Here is an 11,640-nt window from a genome sequence, read left to right as displayed (position 1 = left end):
AATTTTTTTGTATTACAGTATGACTTTACTCGCATAAAAACTGGATGGAAACGTGTCTACTGACCGTCAATGAACCAAGTAGACTACCCAGCTGCTATTGATTGCATTGGTGTCTATGGGAGACACCTAGTTAAGTAGACCGCAATTGACACGTTTTTCTCAACAGCAAACTGCCTGAGTGAACTTTCTTCATTTATCCACCATTTTGATTAAATTATATGAAACGTTCCGACATTGGACATTTCGAATTATATCAAACATGCATCTTCGTTGATTGGCCAATGATACAAGTAAACGTTGTTACGTACGGTTCTGTAGCCTATCACAGCGCACGTTTGTCTAAGAGCGGGACGTTCCAAAAGGAGACGAAAGTTCTGCAAATCCATCTTTGTTTTCATTTGACTCGACGATGTTGTTGTCCGTTTCAGATTAATCTGTTAGTCAAGTTATTAACAGATACACATAGCTATAATTAACTTTTAGTGAACAAAAATATCAACTCTATGGGTAAGTGTAATTTACGTAATGTAGCTCAGTTAAAAATGTCTCGATACGTTTAGCAAGCTAACCAGTTAGCCAACCGTAACTCAAACGAGAAGAACGCTCAGTTGTTACCAAGGCAAGCGATTTAAATATGCAATTCTGGTCAATTATTTTTGAAATGTGAGAGTCAGTTGAAAGAACATTACTACTGTTAAGGTCTTCTCAACTAGCTAGGTACCCACATTTTACTATAGTCAGTAAAGTCGACAATTTAGCTAACGTTATCTCGTTAGCTAACTACTTTAGCTACTGTTAATGCCTGTTAGCAAACATGTTGACAAATTAGTTAACGTTAGATAATTCTCGCGGGCTTCTAGGTAGCTAACATTTGCCCATTTAAAACAGATGGGAAATGTTAGTAAACATGAGTATATAACGTTACATTTTCATATTGCCATCTAAAGGCATTATAGTGCAGCCACTCTAGCATTAGTGGTGGAACATTGTTTCATAAAGAAAGTAACGTTATGCGTATTTTCCCTGTTGTTTTTCACCAAATCGACTTTAAATCGAGTTAAAGAGGAAGTCGACGCATTTGCAGCTGAATATAAGTTTTATTTATGAACGGTCCACGTGGGATCCGTTTGTTAAACCAGTTGAACTCCATCTACCGGCCTATGGGCTATTCACTAAATCCTCTGTCTAAACTCAAATGCGCCTTGTACTCGATATAGTTTTGGAAACATTTGAAACTTAACATTCATATACGCGAGAAATAATGTTTCAAATACATAATATACAGTTAATGTTCACAGTTTAGTAAAGTTGCACCTGCCTGTATTTAAGAACACTGCCTAACTGAGACTACACTCCTCAGAGATCCTTTCTCTAAGAGAATTTATGCTTGATCCGAACATGTGGTCAAAGGTGCAGTATGGATGGTGTGATGCAATTGCGAAGTCTCTGGAGGCATGTAGAGGCCAAATTGAGTCCTTACCCACATCCTTGTGTGCCTCTTAAATTTTGGAACAATGCAGACGGCTCCACATTGACATGCTTGGTTGATGGTAGGTGAAGGTGGGAGGTCCTGTATAAATACAAACTTACTTCCTTGACAAAAGCTCTGCTCTGCCCGGAGAAGCGCAAGAAGTATGAATGCCCTGACTTCTGCAGAGGCCATATCACTGTAAATGCTGCATGGCCAATGCAGACATCGGAATGATCGTGCAGCGCCTTAGGGTTAGTGCTATCCGGAATCCTTGGGACATCGTAACCTTAACTCCTACCGTAACCTTAGCCATAACCCTTACCTAGCCTAAACTGTTTTACATTTCAACTTCAATGGGGTGACATCAGAGTTGGGATGTCCCAAGGATACCGTTTAGACTTTCCCCTCTTAGTGACTCTGGGAAGATCTCAATTGTAAACTCCTCGCGTCCTCTTTTCTCGTCTCCTTCTCAAAATCCATTGGAGGAGAAGGTCACAGGGGAGGGACCTCTGGCCTTCTCATCCAATGGATATTGACAAAGAGGAATCAAGGAAATGCAATTGAGATTCTGGCCAATTGAGCATAATTGGGGACAAAGTTTCGTATCATGTTTTGAAAATTCTGTCGGGTGCAACCAGGATGCGACTTTGCTAAACTATGTACATTTAACTGTGTCTTTTTGTATTTGAAAGATTCTTTTCACTGTTAACTTCCGGATGTTTGTAAAAACAAATTGCAAGTGAGGGCTATTAACGTTTCTAATTGTAGTGGGATTGTAGTTCACATGGTCCCAGCTGCCCTCCATACAATCAGCTGATAACCCAAAAGGGTGTATGCTGGAAGAACCTTTGGCTTTTCGAGAGCTACTTGTTGCTAAGTTTATTTGCTCAAACTGGAAAGACTGAGATCATATCATGTCTCATCAATTTCATGATAGCTACAACTAGCTCACAATATTTTTGTTATTTTGCAGACATGGTAAACTCAAACACTGACTTCAAACCAAGAATCTAATAACAATCCAAGTTCCTGTTTATATAGTGAGTCAGAAGATGGAGGAGTTGTACACCCTTGAGAGGGAGGTCGGGCGAGGCAGCTACGGGGTGGTCTTCGAAGGCCACATGGCTAAAACAGGCGAGCGGGTTGCCATAAAACGCCTGCCTTGTAGTAGCCCAGAGTGCATCGAGCTTTACCTCCAGGAGCTGTGGGCCATGAGGGCCACGGCCAAGAACCACCCCAACGTCATCGCCCTCCATGGCTGCCTGCTGCAGACTGGACCCAAGACCCTGCAGCCCCTCAGGCCAGGCAGGCTGCCTCTGGACCTGGTGGAGAGCGCCCTAAAAGGGAGCGTGGTGGGGATAGAGCAGAACCAGGAGGAGAAAAGGACTAAGTCAGACTCCTCCCGGTCTAAAACTAAGAACAGAACTAACTCAGGTGGTCTCTTTAAGAGCAGATTGAGAACTAACTCAGAGTCAGACTTCTTCATGTCCAAATCCCAGGAAACAACTAACTCTGACTTATCCATGTCCAAAACGCCTGTGAGGAAAATGTCTGGCCTCTCCAGGCCCAGAAAGAGACCTGCCCCCACCAGAGAGAAGGAGAACTGTGGTCCCAGGCGCTGCTTGGCCCTGTGGCTGGTGATGGAGTACTGTGATGGGGGAGACCTGAACCACTACCTGTTGTCCAGACCTCCAGACAGCCAGAGGAACCACAGCGTGGTCCAGCAGCTAAGCTCCGCCATAGCCTTCCTCCACCGCCTCCGCATTGTACACAGAGACCTGAAGCCAGACAACGTGCTTGTCTCGCTCACGCCTAATGGGCCTCTCATCAAGGTAGGTGCGCCAACATTGAAAGGGAAGTGAAAGGGGTGTGTGCGTGCTAAGAAGGTGAACACATCAGTGTAACCACGGTCCCAACTGAACACTTCAGTGTAACCAGATCAAATGTAATTTGTCACATGCGTCGAATACAACAGTACAACAGACCTTACCGTGCTTACTTACAAGGCCTTAACCAACAATGCAGTTAAAGAAACATACGTAAGAAAATATTTACTTCATTTTATTTTTTAACTTTAGTTTATTTAGTAACACAAAATTACATAACAATGAGGATATAAACCGGGGGTACCGGTACCGAGTCAATGTGTGGGGGTACAGGTTAGTTGAGGTAATTTCTACATGTAGGTAGAGGTAAAGTGACTATGCATAGATAATAAACAGCGAGTAGCAGCAGGGGTAAATGCAGAGGATGGGAGTTGCCAATGTAATTAGTCCTGTGGCCATTTGATTAATTGTTCAGCAGTCTTATAGCTTATGGGTAGAAGCTGTTAAGGAGCCCTTTGGACCTAGACTTGGCGCTCTGGTACTGCTTTCCGTGCGGTAGCAGAGATCACAGTCTATGATTTGGGTGACTGGAGTCCTTGACAATTTTTTAGGCGTTCCTCTGACACCGCCTAGTATATAGATCCTGGATGGCAGGAAGCTTTGCCCCAGTGATGTACTGGGCCGTACGCATTACCCTCTGTAGCACCTTACGGTCGGATGCCGAGCAGTTTGCAATACCAGGCGGTGATGCAACCAGTCAGGATGCTCTCGATGGTGCAGCTGTAGAACTTTTTGAGGATCTGGGGACCCATGTCAAATCTTTTCAGTCTCCTGAGGGGGAAAAGGTGTTGTCGTGCGCTCTTCACGACTGTCTTGGTGTGTTTGGACCATGATAGTTTGTTGGTGATGTGGACACCAAGGAACTTGAAGCACTCAACACACTCTACTACAGCCACGTCAATGTTAATGGGGGCCTGTTTGGCCCTCCTTTTCCTGTAGTCCACGATCATCTCCTTTGTCTTGCTGACATTGAGGGAGAGGTTCTTATCCTGGCACCACACTGCCAGGTCTCTGACCACCTCCCTATTGGCTGTCTCATCGTTGTTGGTGATCAGGCCTACCACTGTTGTCGTCAGCAAACTTAATGATGGTGTTGGAGTTGTGCCTGGCCACGCAGTCGTGGGTGAACAGGGAATACAGGAGACGACTAAGCACGCATCCCTGAGGAGCTCCTGAGTTGAGGATCAGCATGGCGGATGTGTTGTTGCCTACTCTTACCACCTGAGGGCGGCCCGTCAGGAAGTCCAGCATCCAGTTGAAGAGGGAGGTGTTTAGTCCCAGTGTCCTTAGCTTAGTGATGAGCTTTGTGGGCACTATGGTGTTCAACGCTGAGCTGTTGTCAATGAATAGCATTCTGACCTAGGTGTTTATTTTTTTCCAGGTGGGAAAGGGCAGTGTGGAGTGCGATAGAGATTGTGTCATCTGGATCTGTTGCCGGTATGCGAATTAGTGGGTCTAGGGTTTCTGGGATGATGGTGTTGATGTGAGCCATGACCAGCCTTTCAAAGCACTTCATGGCTACCGACGTGAGTGCTACGGGGCGGTACCTTCGCATTCTTGGGCACAGGGACTATGGTGGTCTGCTTGAAACATGTAGGTATTAGACTCGGTCAGGGAGACGTTGACAATATCAGTTAAGACACTTGCCAGTTGTTCTGCACATGCTTTGAGTACACGTCCTGGTAATCCATCTGGCCCCGCGGCTTTGTGAATGTTGACCTGTTTAAAGGTCTTGCTCACATCGGCTACGGAGAGGGTAATCACACCGTCATCCGGAACAGCTGGTGCTCTCATGCATGCTTCAGTGTTGCTTGCCTCGACGTGGGCATAAAAGGCATTTTAGCTCACGTCACAGGGCAGCTCCCGGCTGGGTTTCCCATTGTAGTCCGTAATAGTTTGCAAGCCCTGCCACATCCGACGAGCATCAGAGCCGGTGTTGTAGGATTCAATCTTAGTCTTGTTTTGACTCTTTGCCTGTTTGGTAGTTCATCTACCAAACAGGTATGAATCCCGGAACAGCTATGAATCCCGGAACATATTCCAGTCTGTGCTAGCAAAACAGTCCTGTAGCATAGCATCCGCATCATCAGACCAGTTCCGTATTGAGCAAGTCACTGGTACGTCCTGCTTTAGTTTTTGCTTGTAAGCAGAAATCAGGAGGATGGAATTATGGTCAGATTGTTCAAATGGTGGGAGGGCTTTGTACGTGTCTCTGTGTGGAGTAAATGTGGTCGAGTTTTTTCCCCCCCACCTCTGGTTGCACACGTGACATGCTGGTAAATATGAGGTACAACAGATTTAAGTTTGCCTGCATTAAAGTCCCCGGCCACTAGGAGCGTCACTTCTGGATGAGCATTTTCTTGTTTGCTTATGGCCTTATACAGCTGGTTGAGTGTGGTCTTAGTGCCAGCATTGGTTTGTGGTGGTAAATAGACTGCTCTGAATAATATAGATGAGAACTCTCTTGGTAGATACACTACCTCAGGCGAGCAGTACCTCAAGACTTCTTTAATATTAGACATTGCGCACTCTGTCCTGCCGATGCACGGAACCCAGCCAGCTCTATATTATCCGTATCTTAATTCAGCCACGACTCGGTGAAACATAAGATATTGCCGTTGTTAATGTCCCGTTGGTAGGATAGTCTCGACCATAGATCATCCAGTTTATTCTCCAGTGATTGCACGTTGGCCAATAGAACCAATGGGAGTGGTGATTTACTCACACTCCTACGAATCCTCACAAGGCACCCCGACCTTCTCCCTTTGTATCTCCACCTTTTCTTCACGCGAATGACGGGCTATTTGGGCCTTGTCTCCGGAAAGCAGTATATCCTTTGCGTCGGACTTATTAAAGGAAAAAATCTTTGTCCAGTTTGAGGTGAGTAATCGTTGTTCTGATATCCAGAAGCACTTTTCGGTCATAAGAGACGGTAGCAGCAACATTTATGTACAAAATAAGTTAGAAACAATGCAGTAAAACAAAATAATAGTTGGTTAGGAGCCCGTAAAACGGCAGCCATCCCCTCCGGCGCCATTATAACATGGTTGTACTGAACACCGGTGCAACCATGGTCCCAACTTAAAAGTACATAGACAAACTGTAAGAAAAGTTCTACTAAAAGGGTGAACGGTTCATTAGCTAGTATTTTTTTGTTTGTTTGTTTAATTAACAGCCAAACACAGACAGTTCATTTAAATCCTCAGCTTGATACTGTAATAATATTCACTGTCTTCACTGTCTTCAATCTTCCATTCCACACTACCTTCCTTTAGGTGGCTGACTTTGGCCTGAGTAAGATGAGCGTTGAGGGGAGCCAGGGGATGGAAGGAGACACCAGACAGCACTTCTCCTCTACATGTGGCTCTGACTTCTACATGGCTCCAGAGGTGTGGGGTGGCCTCAGCTACACGGCCCAGGCAGACATCTTCTCCCTGGGGGTGATGTTCTGGGCCGTCCTGGAGAGACTCACCTTCTTGGAGGAGGGCTCCACACAGGAACAACTGGGTGAGTTGGAGGGAGGGCTCCACACAGGAACAACTGGGTGAGTTGGAGGGAGGGCTCCACACAGGAACAACTGGGTGAGTTGGAGGGAGGGCTCCACACAGGAACAACTGGGTGAGTTGGAGGGAGGGCTCCACACAGGAACAACTGGGTGAGTTGGAGGGAGGGCTCCACACAGGAACAACTGGGTGAGTTGGAGGGAGGGCTCCACACAGGAACAACTGGGTGAGTTGGAGGGAGGGCTCCACACAGGAACAACTGGGTGAGTTGGAGGGAGGGCTCCACACAGGAACAACTGGGTGAGTTGGAGGGAGGGCTCCACACAGGAACAACTGGGTGAGTTGGAGGGAGGGAGGGAGGGAGGGCTCCACACAGGAACAACTGGGTGAGTTGGAGGGAGGGAGGGAGGGAGGGCTCCACACAGGAACAACTGGGTGAGTTGGAGGGAGGGAGGGAGGGCTCCACACAGGAACAACTGGGTGAGTTGGAGGGAGGGAGGGAGGGCTCCACACAGGAACAACTGGGTGAGTTGGAGGGAGGGAGGGAGGGCTCCACACAGGAACAACTGGGTGAGTTGGAGGGAGGGAGGGAGGGCTCCACACAGGAACAACTGGGTGAGTTGGAGGGAGGGAGGGAGGGCTCCACACAGGAACAACTGGGTGAGTTGGAGGGAGGGAGGGAGGGCTCCACACAGGAACAACTGGGTGAGTTGGAGGGAGGGAGGGAGGGCTCCACACAGGAACAACTGGGTGAGTTGGAGGGAGGGAGGGAGGGAGGGCTCCACACAGGAACAACTGGGTGAGTTGGAGGGAGGGAGGGAGGGAGGGCTCCACACAGGAACAACTGGGTGAGTTGGAGGGAGGGAGGGAGGGAGGGCTCCACACAGGAACAACTGGGTGAGTTGGAGGGAGGGAGGGAGGGAGGGCTCCACACAGGAACAACTGGGTGAGTTGGAGGGAGGGAGGGAGGGAGGGCTCCACACAGGAACAACTGGGTGAGTTGGAGGGAGGGAGGGAGGGAGGGCTCCACACAGGAACAACTGGGTGAGTTGGAGGGAGGGAGGGAGGGCTCCACACAGGAACAACAGGGGGAAGGAGTGTGTGTTGTCTTGACCTGTGGCAGCCTATGGAAAACAAATGTATGTTGACTATCTGTGAAAAGATTCAGAGGGGTTAGTTATGCTGATCCTTGAATATGAGTGCTCCGGTTTAAATGTTGGCTCTTCAGAGTCGGAGGATGATGATGCAGTAGAATATAGACTGTCATATTTCATTCTCTAAAATGTCTGGTGTAAAACGAGCAGCTCTGTTGGAGGAAAACACTCTGCTACAGGTTTACAATAAAATACCTTCCTTCCCCACCTCCTTTAAAATACCTTCCTTCTCCACCTCCTTTAAAATACCTTCCTTCTCCACCTCCTTTAAAATACCTTCCTTCTCCACCTCCTTTAAAATACCTTCCTTCTCCACCTCCTTTAAAATACCTTCCTTCCCCACCTCCTTTAAAATACCTTCCTTCCCCACCTCCTTTAAAATACCTTCCTTCCCCACCTCTCTTTAAAATAACTTCCTTCCCCACCTCCTTTAAAATACCTTCCTTCTCCACCTCCTTTAAAATACCTTCCTTCTCCACCTCCTTTAAAATACCTTCCTTCTCCACCTCCTTTAAAATACCTTCCTTCTCCACCTCCTTTAAAATACCTTCCTTCTCCACCTCCTTTAAAATACCTTCCTTCCCCACCTCTCTTTAAAATACCTTCCTTCCCCACCTCCTTTAAAATACCTTCCTTCCCCACCTCCTTTAAAATACCTTCCTTCCCCACCTCCTTTAAAATACCTTCCTTCCCCACCTCCTTTAAAATACCTTCCTTCTCCACCTCCTTTAAAATACCTTACTTCTCCACCTCTCTTTAAAATGGCTACCTTACTTCTCCACCTCTCTTTAAAATGGCTACCTTACTTCTCCACCTCCGTTTCAAGTGGGTTATCAACCTGAATGAAAATGTCTTTGTTACCGAAGACAATACTGGATTTGAATATAAAACGGTAAACTGAGGCTTCATTATGTTGCCCATGGTTTGGTGGGTGAATGGATGGATGAGGTGAGTTGGGGAGGGAGGGAAATTTCCTAGGCCAGTAAAGTAGTGGCTCATTTCTCCTCTGCCTCCTTTTGTTGTCTTCCCAGAGCCCATGAATGGATGATTGTTCTACTCCAGTAATTATTACAATCGGTCATATTCTCCTGGTTGAAGGATCAAGATGAGGGCTTGTTGTTTTTTCTACATATAAATATTCTATTTTCACTGAAAATGCAATACTGATATCTGTCCTGTACCTGTGTGGTCCTACAGGTGTTTTTAAGGCGTCAGCATGTTTCAGTTCAGCTGGCGCCTAGCAGAACTCGGCTAACCGAACGTCTGTACCTACATATTCTCAAGACCTTTGCTTGAAAAATGAGAAATGCAGCAATAGTACTGTTTGTCCATTTTGAGATGCTGTAGCATCATGGTCTATCTAAAAATTGTCCGAATTAATCTGAGAACTCTAGAAATCTGTCCATTACTTTTGACATTTTTGTTGTGCAATTTTACATCAAACTCAGATGTTTGGGCGTGGACTTCGACTCCGAAGTTGCCTCCCGGGGGGGGGGAGGAAATGGTGTGCCTGAACATCCGGGGGGGAAAGACCCTCACCGAAGTCCAAAAGGAACAAAAAAACATCACAAAATATCATCAAAGTATATGCATAAACTCTAGCCATCTGTTTTGACTGGGAAACGTACAGACTCCTTAAAGGTGTTAGTACTGATATACTGTATTTTTCCTACAGGTGCGTATGTGTGTAAGGCCCGCTGGCTGATGCCCCTGGGCGAGGCGTTGTGTGAGAACCCAGACCTTCAGGTGTGTATCCCCATGAAGTCCCGCCGTGCCCCCTCTCTACCGCCCCCTCCTGGCCAGGCTGTCTGCACCCTGCTACTGGACATGCTGGCCTCAGACCCTGACGCCCGGCCCACCGCCGCCCAGCTGGAAGACAGGGTCCGCTCTGCCGTTGAGGAGGACGCACAGTGACGGTCTGCGTCCCAAAGGTTACCCTATTCCCTATATAGTGCACTACTTTTGACCAGGGCCCTTAGGGTTTCGTTTAAAAGTAGTGTATTATACTGGGATATTGGACCCTGGTCAAAATAAGTGCCCTAGATGGGGAATGGGATGCATAGCCGGTGACCGAGCTTCTATATCTAATATACTGAACAGTCAGTCTTATCTGCTAGCTGTGTGAAGGACCATGATGGCGTTAAACCCACAACGTTGGGTTGATGTTGCCACTTGTCAGTACCATGCTAACCACTGGTGCTTCTCTTCTTATCAATATATTCAGTTGTATGTGGTCCCTACAGAAATTGAACCCACAACCTTGGTGACCCAATGCTCTAGCCATCTTATGGTCAATTAGAAACTTGTGTTAACTTGCCAGCACCATGTAAGCGCCAAGTCACCAGGAACAACTACTGCTACATAGGAACCTATGGTTCTAAGATGTACCTAGCTTTAGCTTTAAAGATGCTTTTGGGAAACTGGGCCCTAGTCTGACTCTCTGAGGGAAGCTAACTGTTCTTTAGGCACATCAATAGACCTACTGGGTTAGGAGAGTGGTGTTTTTGTCTTCGATGCTACGAAACAGTACGTTACATGCTTTCACTGTTTGGTTCGCTAGACTATAGGCCTACGTTGTGGTCAGAAATGGTTTGCACCTAATATTTATTATTTCATTAATCATGTAATTTACTTGAATGATTGTAGCCATGCTTGAAGATACCACTTGATGCATATACGTGTATTAAACTGTAACATTTTATTTTAAGGGAATGTGATTTAATAAATACATATTTATGGAGTTTGAGTCTGTCAGTAGTGTCTTTAATCAATATGATGCTCAGTTATTTTTGCATATAACAGTACATTTGGGAAAGTATTCAGACCTTTGCTTTTCCCACATTTTGTTACGTTACAGCCTTATTCTAAAATGGATTCAATTGTTTTTTTTCCCCCTCATCAATCTACACACAATACCCCATAATGACAGAGCAGAAACAGGTTTTTAGAATTTGAAATATCACATTTCCATAAGTATTCAGCCCCTTTAGTCAGTACTTTGTTGAAGCACCTTTGGCAGTGATTTACAGCCTCGAGTCATCTTTGGTATGACACTACAAGCTTGGCACACCTGTATTTGGGGAGTTTCTCCCATTTCTTCTCTGCAGATCCTTTCAAGCTCTGTCAGGTTGGATGGGGAGTGTCGCTGCACAGCTATTTTCAGGTCTCGCCAGAGATGTTCGATTGGGTTCAAGTCCGGGCTCTGGCTGGGGCACTCAAGGACATTTAGAGACTTGTCCCGAAGCCACTCCTGCGTTGTCTTGGCTGTGTGCTTAGGGTCGTTGTCCTGTTGGGGCGAAGGTTCAACTTCCAGTCTGAGGTCCTGAGTGCTCTGGAGCAGGTTGTCCTTCTGGAAGGTTCTCCAATTGACAGAGCTCCAGCATTTCTCAGTGGAAGAGTGACCATCGGGATCTTGGTCACCTTCCTCTTCTCCCCCGATTGCTCAGTTTGGCCGGGCGGCCAGCTCTAGGAAGAGTCTTGGTGGTTCCAAAATTCTTCCATTTAAGAATGATGGAGGCCACTGTGTTATTGGGGACCTTCAATGCTGCAGAAATGTTTTGGTACCCTCCCCCAGATCTGTGCCTCAACACAATCCTTTCTCGGAGCTCTACGGACAATTCCTTCAA

The 11,640-nt window shown here is 46.5% G+C and overlaps 1 protein-coding gene across 2 annotated transcripts; it reads left to right on the top strand.

The window, feature by feature from the left end:
• Nucleotides 1–346: 346 nt before the first annotated feature.
• Nucleotides 347–10,756, top strand: si:ch211-63o20.7 (Serine/threonine-protein kinase pdik1l-B-like). 2 transcript variants are annotated; one of them, XM_029698481.1, is made up of 4 exons: nt 347–507; nt 2,513–3,303; nt 6,633–6,864; nt 9,690–10,756. In XM_029698481.1, the coding sequence occupies exons 1-4, from the start codon at nt 504–506 to the stop codon at nt 9,926–9,928; spliced, it is 1,266 nt and encodes a 421-aa protein (XP_029554341.1). In that variant the 5' UTR covers nt 347–503; the 3' UTR covers nt 9,929–10,756. The 2 variants fall into 2 exon arrangements, with proteins under 2 accessions (XP_029554341.1, XP_029554426.1); XM_029698566.1 differs by having other exon boundaries at nt 348–507; nt 2,445–3,303.
• Nucleotides 10,757–11,640: the final 884 nt, after the last annotated feature.

Source organism: Salmo trutta, chromosome 1, assembly GCF_901001165.1.
Source record: "Salmo trutta chromosome 1, fSalTru1.1, whole genome shotgun sequence".
Classification (NCBI taxonomy): domain Eukaryota; kingdom Metazoa; phylum Chordata; class Actinopteri; order Salmoniformes; family Salmonidae; genus Salmo; species Salmo trutta.
Note: the sequence above shows the minus strand (reverse complement) of the source record. Positions and strands in the feature narration are given on the sequence as shown.